Source organism: Coloeus monedula (assembly GCF_965178545.1).
Source record: "Coloeus monedula genome assembly, chromosome: Z".
NCBI lineage: Eukaryota > Metazoa > Chordata > Aves > Passeriformes > Corvidae > Coloeus > Coloeus monedula.
Genome location: NC_138822.1, coordinates 5,074,023 through 5,101,756, shown reverse-complemented (window position 1 = coordinate 5,101,756; position 27,734 = coordinate 5,074,023). Strand labels below are relative to the sequence as shown.

Below are 27,734 nucleotides of genomic sequence, written 5' to 3'. Positions count from 1 at the left end.
CCCCCACCAAACCTCCTCAAATCCCCCCAAAACCAAGGCGGAGGTAAAACTACACACCGAGAGACACGCAGGGTTGCAGATTTCTGTATTAGTACAAAACATCGCGTCACACGCGGACGGCCCTCCCCACACACACAACTCCATGCCGGGGGGCTCCGGGCAGGGACCCCGCGGTGCGGCCCAGGGATGCTCGGCCACCGGAATCACCGGGAACTGCGGGAGCACCGGGCTCTGCTCCGAAGGAAACCCACGGCCGGGCTGCCGCTGCCACAGGACACCCAAAAAAATAGCGACGCTGGCGCACGACACCAACACAAGTCACGGTCAGCGTCCATCCAACACCCCGCAGGCCTCAAAACAAAAACACGGACAAGCCCAACATACTCCCAAGGTGGTTCCCCCCGTCTCCATCTCATACGTGGGAGGGATAAGGAAACAAGATTTGTACACTGGCCTCTGCTTTTCCTGCGTTTCTAAGAAATGAACTTCTGCCCTGGCTGTTTGGTATTTGCAGAAGTATTTATATCCCCGGATGGTTTTTTTGTTTGTTTTTTTAATTATCCTGTCTGACACTGACATCCCTAGCTGCAGTTCACCTCATAGTTTTCTACAGGACAATGGGAGCTACGCTCATCTGATGTATGAAAAACCTCAAGGAAAACCTTTAGTTCCTCAAAATTCAGGCTGAGTCAAAATAACTTCAGAATACCAGCAGTCAGTAATTTAAAAAAAAAAAAAATTCAGCATCTCCTTTTGGTCATAGAACAGAAAGCTCCTTTTTAGCCACCATGCAGTATCAGCTCCAGAGTAATTAACAGTAAATAAGCACGTGCCTGGTAGATTGAACTACAGGGCAAAACTACAGACCTTCAAAAAGTCTAATCCACTGCCAAGGAACCACCCCTCTCCAAATCCCTGAAAGTGGATTCACAAAGCAAAAGGTAACTCCACGGGCTCCAGGTATCCCTGTCCAGCTGCAGGCACAAACCCTGCACCAACTGCAATGAAAAGCAACACTGGGAGCAGTGTGGTGTCACTCATCTTCCTATGATGATGGGTGCTGGAGAGACACTAATTCAGAAAAAACAGTCTAAAAAGAAAAATATCTAAAGTGCTTAAGGCAATTCTTCATATCCCCAGTTACTAAAAACAATTGGACTAGATGTTAGCAGCAAAAATTTGACATCTGTGCAAACTATTATATAACAAACCCATCCTTTAAGGGTAAAAAGTCACATGTTAAAGTTCACCTAGGACATCAGTTAAACCAAAACTTGCAAGTCACAAGTCACAGTATGAAACACTTCCAAGCTTTCCTCTAACTAACTGTTAAAGAAAAATTACATTTTTTACATTGGTGCATATCAAATTCACCTCGCAGGTTACACTACAACTTGCTAAAAAAAAAAAAAAACAAACAAAAAAACAGCTTCATAATTAAAATGCTTTTGTGGAGGGCTGGAAAATACTCATGGTTCTCACTACACATTAGCTGGTTGTAAACATCCCCTTTCTTTCCACAAAGGGAAATTTGAAGAGGAACTGCAGCTGAACACCCAAGATCAAGACAAGTGGATGGGTGGTGACAAGGAGGTGCCAGTCTGTCCTGGTGTCTGTGTACCACAGCCCTGGACTAGAACTGGTTGAAAACTGAGTTTGTAGCAGTTTATCCCCAAAAAACTCCTAGTCAGGTGTCCATTGCAATAAAATGGAAAGAGAAAAGATTATACACAGATTATTTGCATAACAATAACATCTGCAGATAATGTGTGGAACAGATGCAGACACTGTTGACCAAGAACCACGTCACTTCTGAGTATCTTTGTCCCAAAGCCCAAGCAACAGAACAGGCAGAAGAAGGTACAGTTAAACTGGGAACTATTTTGTACTTTCCTCTGCAAAGAGAGATTACAAGTTCACAATGCAAATAATTAAGAGATGCTCAAGTTCCAGATACAAAATAAACATTTAGGGCTCAGCCAACCTGTCAACTTCATGATTCCTCAAGAAAAATAACACTTCCGAGAACAGGTAATTACATTTCCTTGTTAATTTTATCTTTCCACTGAACATCATAGCCAGTTTATTAGAAGGTGTCTCAAGGAATTTTTCCTCCTCTTGAGAAATTGTGATGGACAGAAAGGAGCCATTGGTAATACTGAGGTTTGACATGATTAGATGTTAATGGTTTTATGGGCTAAAGGATACATGGAAGGAAAAATTATACTGGCCCAGCAGTAAATGAGCCAAATCATTATGGACCATGAATTTATAACAGTTTTCAGGTGATACCAGAAAACAAATCTTCAGTTAGGAAACACCTGATTTAAGAGTGTACCTGAAAACTACTTATATGCTCCTCAGCTTGATTAGAGGGAAGAAAGCAGATTAAAAAAAGTCTATAATAACCAAGTAATTCCCACTGGCAAACTGGGATTTTCCACGAAGAATATAACATGATTTTTCTTTTTTTAGCTCTCCCATTACTACGAATCATTTGACTACTGTTTTACTAGGCTTGCAGATAGGAGTCAAGGTAATGGAACATCTATAAATATTTAATTTTCTAATGTAATTAGAATGTAATTGATGTAATTGTGACAAGTTGGAGCTAATCTCAATATACACCATTTTAAAAATGAGTTACCCATGGAAAATAGGAAGATTTTGTAGGGGGGGGGGAAATCATCACAGCCTGCTCTTACTGTTTCTTCATACCAGGCCTACACATTCTTATAATATCCTTCTGAAACCACACTGCTGTGATATTTGGCTAGGCTAGGCCAGCAAATCAGTCTGTTTTCAAAATGCATCTCAGAAATCACAACTTCTAATGGGAAGCCTAGTAGTAATAAAATACATAGTTAAGTAATTTGCATTAGGAGAGCTAAAAACTGGTATTTGCTATATTCTTCACAGAAAAATAGTATTTGTAACAAAACTATTATTCAAGTCCATAACAAAATGCTTGAATACAGCATTAGAAAAGTACATAGTTACAGCTCTTGATTTTTTTAAAGTAGGCAACAGTTCAGCTTTCTGACATTTTCCTGAATTCCCAGTACTGGTTCCTAACACTTTAGTCCCAGACCTTTGCACTATCAGCACCCAGGCCCTAAACAGCAGAAGGTAGCAAACCCAGCAAAATCCAATGTTCACAAGCTTCTGTGAATAGTAGCTACACAGAAAAACAAAAACATTCAGCAGCAGAAGTGTTGAACAGACATTACTAGGCAACATTGTTCAGGCTGCTTGTTGAACCACCCAATCCATTTTCACTCTTCTGAAGAGTTTTCACGGCACTTGGCACCTGCAATCCAGTACTCACTGTGAGCCCACCACACCAGATCTGGAGGGGGAAAGAAAAAAAATCTGCATTATGAACCAAACATGTCTCTCCTCCCATCCCACAATTAACTAGCACAAACACAGCTGCCTGTCTTCTGTCATGGCACTCTGTAAACCATTCCAATCACAGACATGCTAATTTTTTAGTCCATAAAGTCTAAAATGCTTCACATGCTATGCTTCATAACTACTATGCTTCAAGACCTAGTACTCAAACCACTTGCTCCTAACTAGAAAAATTCTTTGAAGGCCAGTGTGCCAGCAGCAAGTAGAGTGACAATGAAAAGCAACTCTCACTATGCTCCAGTGCCTGAAAGCAGTGCTTATTTCTGCCATATCATGCTAAAATTTTTTAGCCTAAACAGATTACAAACAAAAAGTGTTTGAGAAGCTCCAGAGGCACAGGTGCCAGTGACTTCTACTCTACACATGAAAGAATGCTGTATTTTCATGTTTATAAGTAAGTTTGAGAGGTGTAATTAAGTAGTTTGTCATTTTTACTTGTCCTGTTTAGCTAATAAGGCTGCTGTCACTCCGTGTGATGAGCTGGCTGTGTGAGGTACAGAAGGATAGCCTAAATTTTGGCAAGCTACTGTTTCCCCATATGACTTGGGAAATTAATTTATATGAGTCAGCCTTTGCTATGCTATGGGATGGCCAACACATGTATCCCAGCATTTCTCAAGCTGTTCTCTTCCCCCCATGCTGAAAAGGATCAGCAAGGCAAATAAACAGCCGTGAAAAAATCTAGGCCTGTTAAAATCCACGGCCTACACACCCGGCTCCCAAAGCATGATGCACTTTATGGCACCTTACAACACAGCTGAGGCCTCCCAGTTCAGCTAAACAAATTACTTAAATCATTAAAGAGAATCTAATACTCAGTAACTAATCCTTCTCCTGTGCATTTTGGGCAAGGTTTGAGCCTTTAACACTGCTGAAAAGTTGTTGCCAATTAGCTTAGAGCCACAAAAAAGAGAGCACTGAACCGACTGGCAAGAAAATCCCACTGAGCTTTTAAAGCTGTGAAACCTGGAGACTTTTTTCCACTGGGAAACTTCTGGTGTTGTTCTGTCCCATGACACCTGCTCTGATGGCTCAGAGCATGCTGGACTGCATCAGTTTGGATCAACTATGCAGCAGGCTCATCAGCCACTGCAAGGTACTGTTAACTTCCCATACACAAATTTAATGATTTATGTTTACACAGCTGAGACATCCCAGTGCAGAGTCCTGCCAGGGTTCTACTGTAAGCACCACACGAAATCCAAAGGAAAACAGTTGAACACTTGCAAAAATTACCAGTCAGCCAAACCAAGTGCTTCCAGTTTCCTTCTTAAAAAAAAAAAAAAATTAAATCTGAATTCAGTGCTAGAAACTGTAAGATTTTATAAATACTGACCATGAAGCCTGGTAGCAATGGTTGGGTGAACTTTGTTCTGAAGGTGTGTAACAGCGCCTTTGAGTTTGCGTTATAAAATGACAGCTGACCTGAGAGAGAGAGAGAGAGAGAGAGAAAGAGAAAACAACTTGAAATTAAGCTTAACCATAGTTTAAGCTGTGATGCTGTTGCTGTCTAACTTGTACAAAAAAAACCTGATTTGTTTCCAGGATGCACTAAGTGCAGTCCAAAAGAGTGAAAATTCACTATTTTCAGTGAATTTCAGTAGCTCTGTCACACAGATGAACTCAGTGTGTTTGACATGACAAGCACTTAGGCTCTGTGTTGCCATACAAGACTGGATCAGTCTGGAAGTAATGCACCTCTTCAGCTTTGCACTGCTCCAACTCAACAGAAATAGTAGCTAACTCTTTTTGCTATATCTCCTAAAGGTGTAATTTACCTCCATCGAAGTCACAGTATACTCCTATTCTGTCTGGGACAGGTATATCTAGAGTCTTTGCTTTATTGTTATGCTTCGCTGAGAATGTGGTTTGCAGCCAGTTGTTGATATGGATGCACCAGCTGGAATTAGTCTTTCCCAGCTGGTCAAACTTCCCCGGGTTTCTGTATGTTACTCCCACGCTGTAGGATTTGCAGTCCTTCTGGGCTCTCACTTCCCAGTAATGCTGTCCACTTTCAACAGCAGTGTCTCCTACCAAGAGAGATACATTTAATTACAACTGAGTGTAATTAATTACAATTGAGTGTACATTACAGTGCTGCCTTCCAAATAGGCACCAGTGCTGCCTTTTCTACTTTATTTTAAGGCAAAGAGATAAAATCTGAACTGTAAGGAATAAGAAAATTGTACAATAGAATATAAATATAAAACAGAATAATGAGACTGTATTTACCTTGTTCATTACAACAAGATGTTGAACACCAATTTATGCTTAAAAGCAATGAATGTCAGTCACTAAGAGCTTTGTAATAAAGAGCAGAGTTGAAGATGCAAAAATCTGGTGTCATATGGGCAAAGTGCTCTGGGCAGGACAATGCTGAGTACACAGCCTTGAACAATCACAAACTTTCCCTCTAATTCTTGCCTGATCTGCCCTTTCCTAACAGAGCAAACAAGTTCAACTCACCCAGCACTGTGTAGGATTCACCAGCAAAGCGATCCCGGCCGCCCCTCAACGAGGCTCTTGGGCTGTTAGTGGACCTCTTCGGAGACGCTGTGTTGCTTCTAAAGGAGAGATGAACCACTCAAAACTTGGACACAGCGACAGAAATGCACACTCAGGTGTCCCCGAGTCCATCAGGTGCAAGAGACACACCCAAACACTTGAAATGACACATTAGTTCATGCCTCTAACAGCATGCATGCACAGGGGCTGAGAGGGAAGAGGTGACAGACAAACAAAATGTACAGTGTTGTACAAAACAAGTTCAGAGGCAGCTGAGAATGGAAACAGAGGGGGGGAAAAAAGCAGATGTGTGGCACGTGGTTTGAATGAAACACTTTGGGATGGGGAATATTCTAATGAGCAATCAGTTGTATAAAAGAATAATTTTAACCTAATGAGGTTTTCAAGCTTTTTTTTTTTTACCTTGGTTAGGCCCTCAGAAAGAATTACCAATAATTTAACCATTAAGCCAAGTGAAGACTATCTGCAATATTCCGCAGTAGACAGAGAATCACATCTGATTACTATTTTAAAGGCAATCAGTAGCAAAGAATTCTAACTTCTCAGAAATAGCTGTGCAGTTTACAGTTTAATTTCATTGACAAGAACCCCAAAAAAGTACAATGGCAGTCTCTGAAATACACTTGATAAGTCATTTTCAGTTTCTCATCCTCTGGAGTGTATCACACATTAGCTTTGGAAGAGATACCACCCACAGAAGAGTTTTCTCTCCAACTTCTTCAGCTACAATTTGGTAAAGCTACTTGCTACTTTCATGTCCATTAATACAGTGAAATTCAGCTGTTTTCTTTCCAATTCATTCATTATTCTCATAAACCATTTCAGAAAAGGTTAGGAAATGTCCCTTTTGCCTAACACCATCATGAAAATAAAGTCACATGGGAATCAAAAGCTAAGTGATACTAAGCTGCCATATATAAGTATGCTAAAATCTAGTTCATGACCAAGTTTGTTTCATTCCATTTACAGAAGTCTGCAAAAAAATCACTGATGAAAAAGCTGTTTACTTGAGCATCACCATTTAGCATGCAATAGAAGACAACTATGCTTCCAAATTGCTCACAAGAGCTACATGAAGGGGGTAGGTGTATATTGTGCAGGTGAACCACATCAAGTGGATTTTATGAACATGGGGGACGCTGCAGTTTACTTACCAAAGGAAAAAGTTAGCAAGTGATAGCATGAACAAAAAAAAAAAAAAAAAAAAAGCAAAGCCAAGAATTAAAGCATCATTTCAAAGGGAGGCACTCTGCAGATTCCATCCTGCTTCATCTGCATCAGACATCATCCACTCAAATTCCCAACAAACGCTGCTGAAAATTTTCTATTAGACCCAGTAAAAATGGGTTATGCAGAAAGCAATGTAGCAATGTGGCCATTTACAGAATCACAGTAAGAAAAATGCAGGCACTTTGCTAGAATTTTCTCAAGGTTAAGTAAGCATTAAAAGCTTCTTGGTATCATTTATTTTGTTCAAGTCTGTAAATGGCCACTGCATGTGCTTTGTCCTCTCAAAATTTAATAGCCTTTATCAGTTCAGAAAATTGCATTGACTATTTGACATAAAAGCTTAAAAAAAACAGTTGCTCAGGCTTTTTTTTTCCCCCCACAGTGCTTAAGTCTCCCTTCCAATGGAAGGCAGCAAATTTCATAGCAGGAAGTCAGTTTCATGCCCATTTTCCAGTAGAGCAGAGTCCTTATTAGCCAGTAACTGACACATTTCTTCCACAATTCAGTGGCCAGATATCCTTGTCTCATCGTTTAGGATTGTTGCCTACAGCACTGCAATTAGTCCCTGTTTTCTCATCCATTTCAGCGAACAGAACATATTCCAAGCAAGACGTATTCTTTTCTGGAGAAGAAATGTCAAGGAAGGAGATCAGAAACTATTGAAAGGCTTTCTTCTGGTCTAATAAATTAGAGATAATTAAGAATTTTGTTGCCATCATGTGTTTCCAACCCTTAAAAACTGCACATTTGCTGTTTAAAGTAACTATACTGCAATTTTTTTTTCCCCACCTCCCATGGAGTCAGCTCCAAATTTCCCCTCTAATGCAGACATCTCACAGATGCTTTTAAGAAGAAACAAAAGCCTCCTACAAGAACAAAGCTCGTCTGAATCCCCTGCTAGAAAAGGTCAGTCTGAGATGCAAAGTTAAATGTGCAACCATGTCCTTCTACCAAAGAAAGCAGAGCCAAGAACTTGGGAAGTTCTCTACTGACAGCTACAGAGAGAGACCAAAATATTAAATTCCCTGAGCTGAGCAAGTAGGAGCAGCTCCTTAGTTTTAAAACTAAGTTTAGCAGAAATTGCTATACTTTGTGTAGTAGAACTACTGACACTGCATGGCTTCAAGAGCTCATTTTGCTTTTTACATAAGCTTTTCTTTACTCATGATTTCAAATCAGGGATAGATCCACCTGATAGATGAATACAGGGGAATAAAACCTGTCAGAAATTAGGATCCTGGGCATTTCTTTTGGTCCCACAACTTCTAAACCAACAAGAGAGAACAAGAGATCAAAAATAGGAGACGTAATTTCTCAAAAAGGTGAAAAACAGTGAAAAAATGTGAAACTAAAAAAGCACAACTACACAAGGAATAGGAGAATATTTTACCTAACTTTAAGTCTCAAAAAACCAGGATTTCTCATTTGAACAATTGGTTCTGCAATTCAAATGGCCATGAAGCTTTTAACACATGCCATCGTGCTTCATCCTCTTCAAACACGTAATAACACTTACTTCTTAACCTCTGATGTCTAGTAACAGCTACAGCACAAGTTCAGAAGCAAAGAGGTTTTCAGATTCAAAAATAAGAACAAAAAAATTATTTTAAAGTTCTCAGAAAGGAGATCTTTACCGTATTTGTAAAAAACATGCCAAAGGGTTAAGAAAGCATTAATATGTCTGTATGTAACAGGGATCTTTGGACAATTATTAAAAATATATGATGCCCTTCCAACCATTTCTAATCAGGTTTCATACACATTAGGATGAATCCTTCCAGAAAGACTCTCTTTCAGTCACTGGAGAATATATACATAATCTCTGTGAATCCAAAATAAACTGCAAAGTAACTTCTAAATGTGCATGTGCACTGTTACTGATAAAGGCTATTAGATTTGTTTCTCATGACATCAAGCAAAGGAAAGTAGCAGAGATTCTCAACAAAACTAGGTGCTAGATCCTAGGAATAAGACATATTATCACCTTCTATTGCTCTTCAGCAGAGGATTCTGGCCACTGTCGACAGAAATAAGTCGTCATTAAAGAGCTGTTCTATTACTACAGCAAATTATCCCCATTTTTAAAATCCCAACAGAAGTTATTCTGTCATGCTTCTGGCAATATATGCCTATGGAGAATGTATTTGTTCATAAATTATCTCAAGGTGTGCATGTGGAAAGCCAATAAATTGTGGCTGAGGGAGTAGCCAGTTGTGTGGACCCATTCCCACCGAGTATCCCCAAAGCCCAAGAGGTGAGGTACAAACTGGAGAGTGGGGCCATAGGCTCTGTACAGATTCAGCTGAACAACAGGCTCACAGCTCTCCAGGTGAGGGAAATCCACACAGCAGGACAGGCTGAGGGACACCTGAGGGAAGAACAGCTCTGCAGAAAAGCCACTGAGACTTTGGGAAGCAGAAACTGACAACAACACCCTGCACCCTCATGGCAGAGCTGGTCAACCACATCCAGCCTGTAGCCACAACACAGTGACCAGGAGCCCAAGGCAAGTGACGACTCCTCTCCTTTTGGCAGCTGTCAGACTGACCCTGAAGCCCTCCTGTGTCCAGGTCTGGCTTCCTTGGATTTATACCCTGACATACCAGAGCACGTCCCATGGAAAGCCAACACCACAATTAAGGGTCTGAAGCACAGAAACACAGTTAGCTTTGCTCAGCCTGAGGAAGACAAAAACCAATTGCTGTCTTTAACAAGGCAACAGGAAATGGAGCAGGGAAGATCAAGCCAGCCTTTCCTCAGAGGAAGTCACACTGATGGCTGAGAGGCACCTGGGACTCACTGCACCACAGGGAACTCCACTCAGGTACCAGGATATTCCTCCCCTCCCATAAAAGTGGCCTGGAATAGAGGGCTAGCAAGTTAACGCATTCTTCATCCACATATTCTTCATCCTTGGATATATTCAAGGCTCAGCCAGAGTAGACAGAGTTAAATGTTCTTCCAACAGTATTTATCCTGTGACTCAGAAGAACAGACATCTAACAATCTACCAAGAGCTCTGCTGAAGTTAAGTGTTTTTCCTGGATGAAAACAGTATGTTTAGAGCTACCACTTCCACAATAATTACGTTTCATTATCCACTACCTTTTGTGGCTGTTTTATCAGTACCTTTTCCCTTCCAATGAGGGTTTAAGATACATTCACACATCACCTACATACCATATCAATTTTATTTAACCTTTTCTTTCTCAAAAGGACAAGGCAGTCAGTCAGCTCTTTCCTTATTTTTTTTTATAGTAGAAATGCTGTCTATTCACCAGAACCAACCTCCAACACTAATAAACACAGAATTACATCAGCCGCCTGTTCACATTTACCTTATCTACTGTCCTGGACTTACGTGGCAAGGTTTTGGTACCAGGAGAAGGAGAAACCATAGAGCAGGCAGGTGGGCACCTGGTGGGTAGCCAAGGTCAATCCACCACACTTACACTTTAGCTCACCACACTGAATGATACCCTAACAAATGCATTTTTAAAATAAGTAGGTATTATTTAACAATTTTGACACAATTCTAGCCTCTACATCTGTGTGACAGAAGAAGGAAAATTAAAAAATTACAATTTCTTCCAGAGAAACATTTCTGAATGAAAATTCTTTTCATGTCCCACCCTCCTCAAGTGGTTTAATTCCCTCCTGCCCTCTTCCTTTAATTGCCAGATGAGATATCCCATATACTAACAAAACAGTTCTTACCTGTTTTTATTTTCCTTCCCTTTTATTTTTTCTTGGCCTTTGCCTCCAGTAGGATCCCATTCAACATAGGTGTCTTCAACTTTCAGGTTCAGGTGAGAAGTAGTACTGTCCAAACTGAACACAAATGCTGGTCAAGACAAAATAGAAAACAGTGAAATGGTACGATGTTCTCTCCCAGTGGTGGCTGTTCACACAAAATGATACAAGCAGTAGTAAAATTGTAGCAGAGTTTTACTAAACACAATGGAAACATCATCTTTTCAGTCTCACGGTTGCAATCAAAAAGCTAATACAACAGGCTGAATTCCCTAAATGTATTTACAGACTGTTCTATAAATGTCCTAATACCATCAGATATTACAGTCTGACCCTGAAAGAACATATACTTGAGATTTATTTTAAAGAGTTCGGAGCTCAAAAATGCACAAGTGTAAACAGCAGTCGGTTTAAGCCCATGGACAAGGAAACTGATTTTCTACCAGTTGATTATTAAGGAAAGTGAATTAAGTGTTCACCCAGGAATAATGAAAACAATATGGGAAGCTTGGTAACTGCCCAAACAATCAAAATCAGAATTACTTTTCTGGCACTGGAGTAGGGAAGTATGTGACTACTAAATGGGTACTATGTCTCTGATAATAATTGTTCCTTAAGAGTATTAAAATAATCCTAGAAAAGTTACTAGAATGCCCCTCAGCTCATTCAAATTGTATACAGCTTTATTCTTATGAAGTAACATTCAAAAGGAACAGAATTTATACTTATATAAATTTATATAGTTGGTACCAGTCAACTGATTTTGCCCTTTACACCAGACCTGGCTGTAAATCAAGCCTCAGGATCACTCTCTTACCTTAAGAGTTAAGATTTGTGTTCTGTCACAAAACATTCCTTCCAAGAAATTTCTCTTTCAATTTATTTAGGACATGATGATAGGAAGCCAACTTAACAATTCCAGATCAGCTGATTTCTAACATGATGACCATTCACCTTCAGCAATTTGAAGCTGCCAACTTTTTAAGTATTTACAATTTTAAGTATTTTTAAGAAATTTTTAGAAATTGCAGCTACAAAGTCAAGAAAACCCTTTCGAGCAACTTCTAGTTAGAGAAAGCTGCGTCTGTCACCAATAACAGGAAAATTACACCAACTGTTTAGATGCCCTGAGAGCCATCCACAACATTCATCCTTCTTCGCACTGTATGTTGGCATCATGCAGCAGCACATGGGACTGTCACTCCACAGTTCAAAGCAACCAATGCCAAGCTTTTGGAGAAAGTGACATTAACGACCCCATTTTTTCAGGGTCTGAATGCCAAAAGGGCCGCTTTGTGCCAATAAGCTTCTTAATCCTTTACAGTTGTTTTCCTTTCCACTTAGGAAGTGTTTCAGCAGACTGAACATACAGGTTCATATACAAAGGCAGAAGAGTTTAAGTGCACGGTTTTCACCACAGATAAGGTTTAAGAGTTTTTAAAATTTTACCTTTGGTTTCCAGAGTCACAGGGTCGGAGTATTCACCTGCCACAGCTTTGTTGCAAGCTTGTACTCTAAGGTTCATGTATTTTGTATCAAATTTCAGACCTACAAAGTGAATGTTTAGAAACTTGAAATCATGTTGATTACTGACAACTCCTACAAGACTAAGATCTACCCCATGCAGCAGTCTTGCATTTATCTCAGTTTTCAAAAATCATGCTTGAATACCTGTGTGAAATTTATTTAGCACACAATGTTTTGCAAAGCATTCAAGTCAAAACAAAAGACAGAACTGTTACTGTACAAAGCACCCAAGACTAATGTGATATAATGGCAGCTTCATTACATGCAGAAAAAGGGGCATTTTGCTATACTTCCAAGCATAAAAAGTTACATCAGTATGCTTGGGTTTGAAGTATAAAAACCCTTTACCTGATAATGTGTATTGAGTAGCTTTAATGTAGTCGACCAGCTCCCAGCGCTGTTCACCTTTTAGTCGAGGGAGCCCATCAAAGTTGGTTTTCCTATACTCCAGCACAAAATGATCAATTCTGCTGTCCTCCTCAGGCATTCTCCACGATACTGTGATGCAGTTGTCAGCAACCAGACATGCTGCTACATCTATCTCTGGAGCTTTAGGGACTGCAGAAAGACAAGCACACAGGTCAGTTTAAAGAAGAGAAGGCTCAAGTAGAGCAGACTTACAATTGTGAACCTACATTTGGAATAAATAACACACAGGAAGAACATTAGGAAGCAAACTTCTGTTTCTAAGTCTTTGGAAGGTAAGTTCAGCTGCACCCCTCACACAACATCACTTACATTTATTTCCATCACTACAGACACTAATATTTTCCACTAGCTTCTCTTCAGTTACCCAGTTTTCTTACTTTTTCATCCCTTTGTCTTGAAAGGAGGGGAAACAATTCCTAAAGCCCACTAAAGACTGAAGTTTTGTTTACAGACAACAGACTTCTATTTCTGTGAAATCAAAGAGCACTTAGGTCTCTGGAAAAAAGTTTTGAAAAAGAAGGCATATACATACTATTTGTAGTGCCTAAAGGACATGCAAGGAAGACTTCTGCAGGAACTGAAAAAGAGGTTTTACTGTTTTCATTTTTTGGAGGACAGGTCTGCAACACCCTTTTCCTTTGTTTCAGCACTGACAATAGCTTGAAATAGATATAAAGGTGGCCTGCAAGTCAATGTATCAAGCAGGAACATCAAAAAAGTAGAATACTGATGCATCTGTGGAACTGATAGGCCTACAGATTTTGTCTGCCAAAAGCCATCTCTTTTCTGAACACTCAAACCCTTAACTGTGCTGTTCTACAGAGGTCCCCATGACGAAGTCCTAACTTCACACAGGTCACCTTGATAAAGTTGAAACAACTTTTTCCTGAACAGATTATTCACCACAAGTCCCCTCCACAATGACTGATGACAATCAGCCTCACATTACCTACAGCTGAGTCACTTAGAGATGTGTAATTTCTCTATCTAGACACAAACCCCTCCTAGCTACAGCAGGTCCACCAGAAGCAGAAAGCCTAATTTGCTTTATGAATACTAGCTTCACACTTTATCTTTGTGATCTGTTCCAGTATTTTATCCCAGCACTACTAAAACAAACCCTTTTGCCCTCACACATCCCTGCAGTTTAAGCCAAGAAGGAACTTACACTGAAACTGGGGGTATAGGTTTTAAATGCTTGATGGTCAGGCCAGCTGACTCCATCTGGCCCAAGGATATTCCAGACCATAGGATGTCATGCTCAGAGTATAAAAAAGTGGGGGGAAGGAAGGGAGGGGGGAGATATTTGGAGTGACTGCATCTTGTCTTCCAAACTCTCTGCTATAGGGAATGGAGCTTTCCTGGGGATGGATGAACAGCTGCCTGCCCATGGTAAGCAGCAAATTAAGTCACTTACACAGCTTTTGCTTTACCTCTTAAACTGTGTTTATCTCAATCCACAATTTTTCTCACTTTTACCCTTCTTATTCTCTTCCCTATCCTGCCTGTGTGGTGCCTGCTGCGGGTTGAAGTACAAAAAAGTCTCAAGTGTTAATTACATCCATTTGAACCAAGATTTAAAGTCATCCAATAATAATTTGAGAAGATCCCTTCAAAGAAAAATTAAGATTAGGACAATTATTTCAGCACATGTGTCTCTAAGTTTAGTTAACTACCCCAATTATTTTTGTCACGGTGTAAGATACCAGGTAAAGAGTCTTCCACCTACTCAGGGTGACCAAGTCTTAAGCATAATTCTAGCAAGCAGTATTCAAACTACCACAACACCAAACCTGTTGTCAACTTCCCACACTAGGACATTAGTACTTCATTGTGTATGAAGATTTGCTCAGTGCCAATTTGCCTGCAACAGTTTGAGCTTTTGGTGTCTGGGTAATTTGGACGCTTGGCACTACAGTAGAAAAAGCAAGATTGATACCCAGACAGTCAATTTTCCTGCTTACAAGTCAGAGGCCAAGTTTAAATTCCTACGTATTTGACAAGGAAAAATGTTTAAGATGGGTCATACTAAATAATACCTTTATCTAGATGCAAAATTTGGTTCAAACTTGCTGTTAAATCTTTACACTCCCAATCCCAACATGTGCACTGTTCCCTTAGCTGTGAAATGCAGGGCAATGATTGACACTCAGAGTCCAAGACTAGAAGATGAATTTCTGCCTGGACAGTGCCAGCTGACCACTAGGAATAACACTGGTAATTTACTACACCTGCTACCCCATACTGTATCTGCAACACATAGGGCAGAAATGAAAACTGATGCTGCCAAGTCCTTAACAGATTTGGATTTGTGACCTAGAGATGAAACAACTTCACACCCCTGCCAGCAGTGTTCTTGTCAATATATTCTCAGTAACAGCCAAGGGCAAAGTGTTTTAAATAGGAAACCAATAGGAATAAAAAGGCATGAAAGATACACACTGCTCTAATGCACCCAGGTTTACTGTCAAGCAGTAGTAGATGGATTAATATACGTTTTGTAATATGGTAATATCACTGTATTAATAGACTGTCCATCTCCTGTATTTCAGATCATTTCACCACTCTTGTAAGCAATGCATTAGTTTACAGTTCCACACATAACACTCCAGCACATGAGCAGGACTCTGGGTGTCACTCAGCATCAAGCTGGCAGAGATAGTCCTGAGAAACCTCAGGTGACTTCATGGAGTACAGAGGAATTGACAACTCAGGAAAAAACATGGTCTGGAAGACTCATTCTCATTGCTGAGACCAATGACATTTTTCAAAATGCTGTCTTATGTAGAAAGTAACTCAATAAAACTAGAAAACTCTCACCCTCAAGGTACTCAATTTAACATACAATGAGTAAGAATGAGTTTAGGTACTCTGAAAAATTTGCTTATTAGGGCACAAGAGGTGTGGTTGTCTTTTGGTTGGTTGGTTTAAATACAGCAAGTTGTTCACATAGCAACAAATTAAACTCACTGGGTATGGATTTTACCTGGCAAAAATTTCACAGCTTGGAGCATGCGCTTTTCCAAAGCGAAGTCCACCATCATATGAGTCATACTGTCACTGACTTTTGGTTTCAGAGAGAGGCGGAATGCTGAAGCCACTGTGACACTAAAGCCGAGAAAGCAGCATTAGCAAAATGTATTTTACATTGTCAAGTCCTATATCCCATTTTCCAAAACAGCAATCGGACAATCTGTATCACTGACGTCAAACTACCGATCAAAGATTAGAACATTTTTCTAACACATAATTGTTTGCCATTCAGCACACTCAAAATAGAAAGTTTTGCTAATGTGACTGTCTCAGAATAATGGTGTGAGCTACCAGCTGTTCCATATTACTAAGCAAATAAATACTAACAAGGTGGCTAAAGAAAAGTTTAAGACTTTATACTAGTGACAAAAAACCTGGATAAGAAACAAAACAAAATTCATATCACTTGACATAAATTCAGCAAGTATGAAAAGTCTGAAGTAGTGCAGACTCAGGATCATGTTTAGGCACTTCTAAACAGCAATTAACAACCTGACTATGCTGATCTTATATCTATCTATGACCTTATCAGGGGATGAAGAGTTTGTTTTCAAGCTGCAGATTGGAACATGCAAGTACCAGACCAGAACTTCCATTCAACAAAGGCAAATGCAGGGTCCTGCACCTGGGCAGAAATAACCCCAAGGAGCAGCACAGGCCGGGGTGATCTGCTGGAACACGGCTCTGCAGAGAAGGACCTGGAGGTCCTGGGGGACAAACAGCTGTCCCTGAGCCAGCAGAATGTCCTGGGCACAAGGAGGCCAATGGGATCCTGGGGTGCACTCAGAAGGGCATTGCCAGCAGGTCAGGGAGGGATCCTGCCCCTCTGCCCAGCCCTGGGAGGCAGCTCTGGAGCGCTGTGTCCAGCTCTGGCTCCTCAGCACAGGAGGGACACGGAGCTCCTGGAGCAGGGCCAACAGAGGCTGTGGAGCTGAGGAAGGGCCTGGAGCATCTCCCTGCTGAGGAAAGGCTGAGGGAGCTGGGGCTGTTCAGCCTCAAGAGGAGCCCCAGCTGAGAGGGGCCCTCAGCCCTGGGTGTCCCTGGCTGCCCCCAGTAGGGCCCAGGCTCTGCTCTGTGGGGCCCAGCAATGGCACCAGAGCAACGGGCAGGAACTGATGCCTGGGAAACTCCCTCTGAACATGAGGAAGAACTTCTTCCCTGTGCAGGGACCAAGCACTGAGCAGATTGCCAGGAGAGGCTGTGGAGTCTCCCTCGCTGGGGATATTGCAGAACCCTCTGGACACAATCCTGTGCCCTGTGCTCTGGGATGGCCTCGCTTGAGCAGGGAGGTGGGACCAGATGAGTCACTGTTGTCCCTTCCAGCCTGACCCATCCTGGGATTCTGTGAAGCTCCCATTTCCACTCCTGAAATCTTAGCTCAGTACTTATTCTGAACAACCCCAAGTCATTTCTGTTCTCCAACTACACCACCACAAAAAAAAAAAAAAAAAAAAAAAAAAGCTCTCCTATTATTATCTATCTATGAAGACACCAGGCCATGCAGCAGATTTTGAGTAACATTGATTCAGACAGCACAGAGGTCCCAACTCTTCCTTTAAAAAAAAAAAAAAAAAAAAAAAAAAAGATTCTCAACTACCAAGTAATATATATATATCACAAAAGTCAACTGCCAAGACATGGATCCATTTTACACCCAGAGGTATGTGGCACCTTTAGAACACCTAAGGCATGCCACTTCCTGCACTTCACTACTATGTAAGAGAGATTGTGCACTAACCACAGATACCTCAAAGAACACTGAAAAACCAAAAAATCTGGTAATGGGGAAGGGGGAGGAAACGTGAAGTTTAATAATAAAGATATGGAGTGATGAGCTTTGCAATTTTGGGATAGGAGACAATTATGAGACTGAGCTGAACATCATGAAAGACAATTCAATTGATCTCCCAAGACAGAGCTCACGTTCTGAAATTCAGTATGGGCTGCCTAGCACATTAATGTTCAGCCAGATGGGCAGAGTAAATCTCTCCTTAAGGAAGGATAATCCTCTGATTAGCAGCAAGAGAACACCAGGGAACAGTCAGCTTCAGACATCTTTTTAACTTCTGCTCAGACACCAGTCTTGGACAGAGAACCACAAAGCATTTGGTGAGAATTTTGAGAAACCAGAAGAGGATGCTTATTACTGATAAAAAGTATTAAGAGTCCCATCACTGACACTATCCGCTATCCCTCTGATCTGTTATGGATATTAAATATTCACCCTTGGAAAAGCAAAGATTAATTTAAAATCTAACAATTACCCATTTTACACAGAGGTTCAGAGAATTTAGTAAATCAGACCTTCACTGAAAAACCTGTACATTGAAAGCCAACCTATTTCGTCCACAAGAGCAACAACATCCTGTGAGCTGCTTCTCAAAATACTATGCACATCATAGGTTTTCTGAACCAGAAGGTCATACTCTTGGGATAGAGTTAGCATTCTTCCAAATGAAGAAAAATGGCCTTAGTAGTGATTTTGAAACAGCAAAGTTTTGCTTTTTAAACAATAGTTCAAAGAAAAGCTACCAGAAATAATAATTTCATGGTCACTAGTGTCACCAGAAGTACTTCAACAGCAACATTTTTTTACATTTTGAAGGAAAATTAGCTAGCAAAAGTCTTTAAGCACTTGGGAAAAAACCAAACCAACAAAATTCTCCCACAACTTGAAGGGGCAGAGTCAGCTTGAAACACCATTAAATTTCAGCCGTGAGGTATTAATAACAAATAAGCTTATTAATAATAATTAATGATACATATTTATATTTGAAGACATAATAATTACAGCACCAGCTGATGCAGAGCTCTACTTCCCTGCATCAAAAACATCTTTTTATTTAAAGTTATGAAAAGCCAAGAAAAACACTACACGAGCAGCACAGAAGTTTTTAGCTCCCCCTCAAAAGTTGTAATAACTAACACTTAGGAAAGAGTCAATTAATTTGATTAAAGCTGACTATGGCCCTTTCAAAGTAAATGCATTTTCAAGGATAAGATTAATCCAAAGACATAAAAGTGATAGATTTTGTACTGTACCTATCTTTGATCTGTCTGGCAGCCTTGATGCATGTCAGGGAGAAGAGAGAGAAAGTAGTTAGTATTTCCATGCAAGTATCAATGGCAGTAACATGCAAGAAGGCCAAGAACAATCTCTGCTGCGTTGCTCAGAGTTGAAGTTCAAAAAAAGTTTAAGATTTTCCTCAAAATAAACTGTCCCAAGAAGCATGTTAATAGCATGGGTTAGCACAGCAACACCATAGCATCTGGGGGAAAAAAACCTGGTTTCCAGAACTACACCAAACCAATTCCAAATTACTCAACTTTGAGTGTGACCTAGTATTTCCAGACTTCTCTCAATCAGAGTTACTCTCCGTGGCTTTTTAAAAGAGCTACGGAACCAAGTCAAAAACATTTAACTGACATAGTATTTTCTTTAAAACTAAGAAGTGGTTATTAGTGTCAAGTAACCATGCCTGACTTGCTGAACTACATACCACAGCATGCATGCCCTGACAAATAAGAAAAGATACGACTTATTCTAACTTTTCCTCTGAAAGTTAGGAAGTATTGTTGGAAAAGTATAACAAAAGACTTTCTCTGTATGGCAGCATTCAAAAAGGACAGCAAGCAGTTCTTCTCAAATGATAACACTGAAACAGATGCAGAAGTGATGACATCTAAAAGATAAACATCAACCAGCATGTGGAAAAACAAAAATCCCTCTCCTTCACCAAAAGGAGCTGCAAACCTAAGACAAAAGGTTATTGTTGAAGTAGTGAGGGCTTGGTTGTGCCTGTTGAATCCAGGCTTGGAGTTAACATTGCTCCTTGATCTAGCTGCTCATTCAGCTGAATTATTTTCCCTTTCAAAGAGAAGAATCATCAGGCAGCTTCCCAGTCTGAAGTCAAAAGTGGAGAACTTTCCAATTTTTCACTAAATGCAAATCACACTGAAAAAAATAAATAGGAAATCAGGCTGTCACTGCTACAAAACCAATCGTATATTCCTAAAGTGGGAAGCAGGAATAAAAAAAGCAACTGCTTAGAAATATTTTAGCTTAAGAGATAGCTTTACTTTATCTCAAAACAAAAGTTATTTCAGGAACTATTGACCGATTTTCCTACATGACAGCTGCAGATAAAACAGAGCTACTTCACAACAAAATCCTTGGGTTTAATCTCCATGTCTCATAAACTATGTGGTAGCCAGGACTCAACATCTTCTGTAAGACAGTCCCAGCTTAACTTCATTGACTTTAGTTTGTTTCAAAGCTACTGACAGAGAAGGATCAGCCCACCCCAGAGGAGCTGCTCAGCAGGGTCTGATCACATCCTACCTAACCACTGAACCCTCCTGCAATCTTCCACTCATGTTCTTTTGACTTCCAAGTAAATCAACTCAGAGTAAAGCCACCAAAAAAAAAATAGAAAAAAAATCTAAAAATAATCTTATGCTAGTTGTTCCTGAACTGATTTACTGGACCATCCAAAGAAAATCTGTGCCAATACAGGAGTCAGGGCTGGAGATGCTCCTTCACAAACACTTGCTATTCCTAGCAGCAGAGTAATAGAATTAGCTGCCTAATAGCCAAGGCAGTATTACCTTAAAATGTCATCCCCAAATGCACAAGTGCAATACCAGTATCAAATCCTACATATTAGAGCTCATTGAATTGGATTCAGTATCTTAAGCTTCAGACTCCAAATCTGAAGAGGTTTCCCCCCAGCAAATGTTCAGACAGCTTTCCCTGGTGTATTTGATTGGAAAAAAGCATTAGAGAGATCTGAAACAGAACAACTTCCAAGAAAGTCAAAGCTGCATTTTGCATAGCGTTCAAGAGCTAGCTTAATTTTTTGCTACAAGACAGAAAGGATAGCTCCAGCTAAAGAAAAAAATAGTGTTTAGGAATTGCTGCTCTTAAAAGCAAATAAATCAAAGCTGACACCCAGAAAGCACGACAGCACACAAACATGCAGCCAAAAGGTAAAACTGACACAGGAAGACAGCTTTCCCCCTTGCTCTTTTAAACTGATTTGTGTGCTTGTTTCCATTAAAATGCAGAGAGAAAAAAAAGCTGGGCTTGGATTTGGTGTGGCTGATCCCACTGCTACCACCAGGATTACTGTAGCAAGCATTAGTGTACTGATTCACTGTATATGTGGAACTGTTTCCTTAATTTACAAGTATATTCTTCCAGTTAGATACAAGTCATTTCACCCTCACTTTCTGGGGTCATCCCTGCAAGTTTGCGTAACAATTGTCTAGGAGAAGGCCTTGTATTCCCTCCCCCCCACCCTAACTAAGGAAAAAACCCAACTTCTTTTATCAGAAATTGCATAAAAATTCAGGACTACAGTGCTTAACTTGGCTTTTTCAGCAGAGCAATAACTGTATTTTTAGATACCTCTCTGTCCTCACTCTAAGTGCACCTGGTAAGTTTGCAGTGTCCAGGAGAGTAATGCAAAGGATATTTCAAATTCAGACAGATGCCAACACTTGTCTCTCACACATCCAGTCAATATTTTCTACCTCTAAGAGTTCCACAGGGTTCTTTATGTCCAGCGACTGGACAGCAAGTTCCAGCAGCTCTTCTGAGCTCTCCAGGGCACGGCTGCACTGGCTCAGCTGATCCTGGAGCAAAAACAAAGAATAATTTGATGTATTCCCATTAAAACAGTGGTTTGTGAAGCACCAGTCCCAGGAACTACACGGATTTGTTATGCATCTGTGACAACTTATTCCCTTATATAACCAAGGCCGCTGACAGTGCCCTAACTTCACTCTGCTTGGCAAGTGCACAGTGATACTTGGCACATCCCACAGCTCCAAGGGGGAAAAAGCTGAAGTTTAACTTAAAAGCCAGATTTAATTTCAATGCCCTGTTTCCCCCAGCATCAGGGTTTCAGAAAGCAGAGAAATAAACACTTACATTCATGTGCACTACAATTTCTATTTACAGGACTGCACTTCATCACTGAATGACAGTGTGACAACAGCCTTGAAAAAGGCAGTGACTTTACCAGCTCTGGAACTGTCACAAGACAATCCTGAAAATCAATATTGCTGTGTAACAAATGGGGATAGCATAACAGGAACAGAGGAAGTTTAAAAATGCTTCTACGTAGCTGCAACATTTTTCAGAAGGAGTTACTTGTTTACCTGCAGAGCTTGAATTTTACGAGCCTCTTCTTGCTGAATAGTGTTCGCCATGCTCCCCTTCATCTCATGCAGTACAGAATACAGACCATCAAACTCCTCATCCAGCTCGCTGATGGCATTAGAAGAGTTTACCTGAGAGGTGAATTGAAAATGCTGTTAACACTGGAATCAATGCAAAGACGTTGAAAGTCACATTATTCCCCACACGTTTTGCCATGACCACTGGCTACCTTGTGACTGCTTCTCATCTTATCAAAAAGGTAAAAAGCAATTAGGAAAGATGGAACAGTCTCTTAAGCAGGCTCTACATCAGGACACTGAATGCTGAGATCTGTGAAAATTCCACGATACTCAAAACTCCACAGAACCAGCACACGTGGCAACTTTGTTCCAAGCCAAAAGCCTTGATTTCCCTCTCACAATTGTATATGGATTGTTAGATGTTTGGAAAGAGGAACTTACCCAGTTCCAAATAAAATTATTTCATTTGATACTAAAAACTGCACTCAAGAAGGCAGTTTAAAGATCTGCTGGATAATTTCCATTTCTGCAGCCAACCTGGCTCAGCTTTAGGATGAAACAACTTTGGGCTGGCTGACAAGCCAAGGGAACATAAACCTCACCCATGCAGATGCTCTAACATTTAGGTCTAACTCTAAACTTGAGCCCAACAATGTGAAACTGCTGAAAAGAGAAAGTGAAGAATTTCCTCTCAAGTATCATTTTTCAGTCTGCCAAACAGAGCAGAAGTCTGAAAATCCAGACTATTTCCCACTAATGGGAGTTTCAGATCTTGCATCAGATTGAAGATTCTCTCTCCCACACAAATGAAGTTCTACAAAAGCTTTTCACAGAAAATGCAAGACTACCAGACCTTCCATCTAGAGAGAGACCTAAAAAATAAAACATTTTTCTGTCCACTTCTAACATGAAGATGTATTTTGAATTTGACTCTTACAGCCCATCCTTTAGACACTACCCAGTTTGAGACTAATGAAAGTGCAAAGGTGCCCTCTCTCAGATACAAGCTATGAGACTTAATACAAATACCTGAACATTTGATATTGTATGGTTCAGCATGTCAATGAAGTTGTGAATTTCATCATTTTTGTTCACTAGAGTACTGACAATCCTTTGCAGAGTCTCCTAGAATTACAAAAACAAGCGAGAGAAGATGTTAAAACCATCCTGCAGTTTTTTAAAATCATCACCATTTCAACATACATGAAAATTCATCACAGACACTCCAGCTGCAGCAAATTCAGTTCCGACAGGATCAGGAAATGCATTTTCTCAGTACAGAGAAAGAGTATTAAAGCTCTAGGAAGCATTCTACCCAATTAAAGATCTCCAGGTGTTAGTCTAAGAGAAATCAAGAACCTGCCTTAAGGTACCCCACCGTTTCACGTGTTTTTCTACACAAGTCACCTGTACCAAAACACCCACTGGCACCACAAAGCTTCTCCAGGTGAGAAAGCTGGTGCTTGTGCAGTCAAACAGAGACCCAATAAAGAAAATTTTAAAAGCTGGTAAAAGGAAAGCCAGAAGAAAAGGTAAGATTTCCTCGTGTCAAAAGAAGCTAGTGTGAAATAACCAGACTCACAGTTTATTCTATATACAGAATAAATCTGTAAAAGCAATTTGTAAACTTATTCTACAAGTGGGAAAACATTTTGGGTGAGTAATTTCTATATTCAAATTAAAAGTGACCTCAAAGAGGAAAGCTTACTGGCAGCTGAGAAAGAGAATCAAGGTTATGTCAGTGATAAGCATTCCAGCTGTTCAAAAAGCAGTAGATTCAGCTTACAAAAAACACATACCAAGCCAGCAAAACTCTTAAAGTACATCAAAACTTATTTTAAATTAAATAGGACCACCAAGTCTAATTTGGTTGAGCAGCCAGCCACATATTCCAAGAATTTGACAAAAACACATCAATGCTTGGTAGATAAAATTAAGTCGAGTTGTATTATTAAAGCATATCAGCATATCTACGCAAAAATAAAAGATGAGGAGTTAACTAAGAATGTTCTGTAATTTAATTCAGGCTGGCTGACAAGTTTTAGAAGCAAATGTAACTCTAAAAAGACAGGTAAACACTGTCTTAATTAATATATTATTAATCAGTTGACCTACAGTTACAATTGTTCATTCTAACATTGTAACTTGATGAAATTTAGGAAACCAAGGCACAGAGAAATAATAAACACACCTTGGAAACAGCCAGACCACCAAAGGGATGTTGCAGAAGTCCCTCCCAGAAGCAATTTCTTAATAACCATGTACTACCTAGATCACATTTGTTTGCTAAAAAGAAAAATATTTTATCCTTTCACAACACCCACAGTGAACCTCAACACTACATCAGATTTAAGGAACTTCTCCACTCATCCTAAGCTGTGCCCCTTCCTCTTTCTTCTGACCCCCTCCCGGGCAGCTCACAACAAATCTGCAATGAAGTGTTTATGGGTATTCCAGTCCCCTTCCTGCTTAATAGTGTCATACTCAGGAAGTCAAACCACGAGTAGAAAAAACAAATTTTAGTGTTTTTACCACAGGTGTTGATGGTGTTACATACAGATGTGACAGGTCAAACAGCAATGACTCAGTTCTGGACTCTGGAGGAACAGAAACAAGACCTTGGCTTCTTTCACAAACAGAGGCACAGAAAACCTTGACCACTTCATTACTGAACCTTTTCCTGTCTGGTGAAAACTGAGAACGTTTGAAGGCAATTTTGTACACATCAGAATGCCAGATGAATAGCCATTGTCCAGCCAGCTGCTTCTGCATTCACTACTGACCAGAGGCAATTGTTTTCACAGGCCAGATAGCCTAGAGATAAGCCTTAGATCCTATGAGCGCAACTGTCAATTTGGATGAACACGGAAAACTCACAATCCTCTTTCAGCACAGATCTTAGGGCTTACTCAGCTGCAACACATAGGGGAAAAGTGTTCTTGTGTGTAGTGCTGAACAATGATGCTTGGTTTTATAGCTACATCACGAATAAAGGAAAATAGCTACACGTAAAGAACATTTAAAAGGCCTTTACACAGCCAAGCACAGGGCAGCAACTGGAAGCCAGCTGTTAAACAACATTTTCACCTGAAGTTACATTTAACTGACTAAATGTGGGTTGGTATGGCTCTTTTTAAGTAAGCTGCCAATTCCTCTGTCAAGAAATTCAACCAGGTTTGGTGAAATTTTAATGAGTTTGAATGCCCTTTAAAAGTACCCACCAAGAGTAGACAGAATTTTTCTAAAACACCAATGCACAAACCACCAGAACAAAGAAGGCAGCTTTTAGGAACTACTACCTTACTCTGTTTTCCAACACAATCTTCTAATACTGATATGTAGAACATAGATTTCCTTCCAGACATACCATACATGCCAAATTAAAAACATGCTGCGATGTTGCCATTTCTTCCTTTAGGGGGAATTTCTGAGAAGTCAGTATAATTTCACAGAACAAAGGGTTCTAGAAAAATTACCAAGGTAAGCAGCAGATGAGGCCTACATTCTACATTAGTTTACAGAAGAATTTCAACAGCACTAAGCCCAGCACAGTTCCTTGGCATTTCTGCACTAAAAGACATTGAACTCTACTGCCCACTGATAAATGCAGTATTTCACAGAATTCTATTACAAGCAATTTTCTTTGAGCTTTCTCTCTGACCTCTATGTGAGGTCAGTTTCAAATGGATTTTCAAAGCATTATGAAATGTTTATCACAGAGGTAATTTTTGCTGCTGTCAGTGAGCTTCATGCTGCTCTTTCCTTTTGGTGAAGCAAGAGTGTGGATGAGCAGAGGATAAAGAGTAAAAAAGGATAGGAAAAAGGATGGGAAGCCCTACAACATGTTGTTTGTAGTCTTGACGGGTGGATAAAAACAAAACACCCTCCTTTGAATAGTGAGTAACTAACACAACATGGCACCTCTTGAAGCAGACAGGCACCTCATAAAAACTAGATTTTGATAAATTAAACAATCACAGCAGTTCTGTATAAGAAGCGAGTTACGAACTTGCTCAAGATCATACTGAAGGCTCAGGAGCTGACTGCAAGCAGAACAGTTCCTGAAGCAGTGCTAGGCCCAGGACAAAATCACACGACATTATAACCTTCATATCCAGATCAAATTTCAAGGAGGACATGCTTACTTAGCCCCCATCAATTTAATCTCCTGCACTTGTCAACACAGTGAAGTTGCCAGAGTTTGAAGGAGAACTTCGTACAGTACAGGTGACATTAGCAAGTTCATTCTTGGTAAAGAAAGCACTGTAAAATACGAGATCCACTGCAGTTTTACTGCTGTATTCAGAACCTCTGGAATTCAAATATGACCCGTGACCCCACTCAGAAACATCTACCTAGAGCACCCACAACAGGGGCAGCCCTCCCCCAGAGGGACAAATCTCACACAGAGCAGGCAAAGGCAGACAGACCCAAACTCACAGAGTTTCTACCAGAAGCACACTTTCTATGACATTTCACATCTCACCTTCCAAAGCACACCTCCAGAGATACTAGCTGCTTAGCATAAATCAGTTTTATGTAAAATGAGTTACGTAGAGTTAACAGTATTTTGTGATTTAGAGTGTTGCTTGCTTCGGATCAGGAGCTGGATTTGCTGAAGCCTTGGGCTGCCAGCTGTGAACTCACACCAGGTTCTTTTGTGGCTGGGATAGAGTTAATTTCCTCAGTGATTTCCCACTAACTCCTACAGCGCTGAGGATGAGGCTCGACTTTAGCACGACAAAATTACACTGATCTGTAAATTTCAATCCATTATCCAGCATTAAGTTACTCAGGCCCCACACGTTCCCAAGCTGAGGAAAGCACAGGGTCCACAGAACACAGTAAGAGCCCTCTTGCACTGATGGACTGGAAGCCAAGAGGCTGAGTCACAACTTTTTACAGGGAGGGGGTATCTGCCCTAGAAAGCCCCAGTGCTTGGGGGGGCACATCTCTGCTCTTCAGTGAGTTCCCCGAAGGGTCTGATGGCAAGCAAGGGAAGGAGGGAATTAAAAAAATAAATAAATAAAATAAAATTTCTTAAAAAGAAGAAGAAAACAACAAAAAAAATCCCCTACAAAACCCTTTTATGCATTAGCTCCCTTCAACACAAGATTACATCAACGGCAAACAGAAGGGCTTATGCACGCACCATAATTACTTATGACAGGAATACGCAGAGTGAAAGAGCTCCTCAACCGCTGGAGCACTTCATTCCAGAACCGTGGAATCCGCAGGCCTGGAAGGAACCTCCGGGCATCACCCAGTCCAACCCCCCTGGCAAAGCAGGCTCACCTGGAGCAGGTGACACAGGAACGCGGCCAGGTGGGGTTGGAACGTCCCCAGAAAGAGAGACACATCCAGGAGGCAAGCGGACTCGGGGTCCCCCCAGAACTCCGCCAGCATCCCTCCCCCGCGCCGCTGCCCTCCCTCCCGCACAGCCCCTCTTCCCAGGCCGAGCGCCGGGAAAAAGCCCCGCCGGGCTCCCGGGCGGCCCGCAGCCCCTGCCCCGCGGGGACTCACCCTCTCCTCGTCCATGTCGGCGAGCAGGGCGCGGCGGCAGGGCCGGCGGGACGCGGGTGCGGGGATGCGCTCCCGGCCCCGCCGCTCCCGCGGGATAAGGGCCCGCGCCGCCC

At 40.8% G+C, this 27,734-nt stretch overlaps 1 protein-coding gene across 2 annotated transcripts; it reads right to left on the bottom strand.

Annotated features, from left to right (window-relative positions):
* Nucleotides 1–74: 74 nt before the first annotated feature.
* FSD1L (fibronectin type III and SPRY domain containing 1 like) lies at nt 75–27,734 on the bottom strand. Of its 2 annotated transcripts, XM_082302153.1 has the most exons (15): nt 27,622–27,688; nt 27,251–27,337; nt 23,128–23,223; nt 22,078–22,209; nt 21,448–21,549; nt 18,955–18,977; nt 15,866–15,987; nt 12,799–13,008; nt 12,373–12,471; nt 10,888–11,014; nt 9,155–9,187; nt 5,881–5,978; nt 5,193–5,444; nt 4,751–4,839; nt 75–3,349 (listed from the first exon to the last, which is right to left on the bottom strand). In XM_082302153.1, exons 2-15 carry the CDS (start codon nt 27,251–27,253, stop codon nt 3,230–3,232), a joined length of 1,506 nt encoding a protein of 501 aa, XP_082158279.1. In that variant the 5' UTR covers nt 27,254–27,337; nt 27,622–27,688; the 3' UTR covers nt 75–3,229. The 2 variants fall into 2 exon arrangements, with proteins under 2 accessions (XP_082158279.1, XP_082158278.1); XM_082302152.1 differs by lacking the exon at nt 27,251–27,337 and having other exon boundaries at nt 27,622–27,734.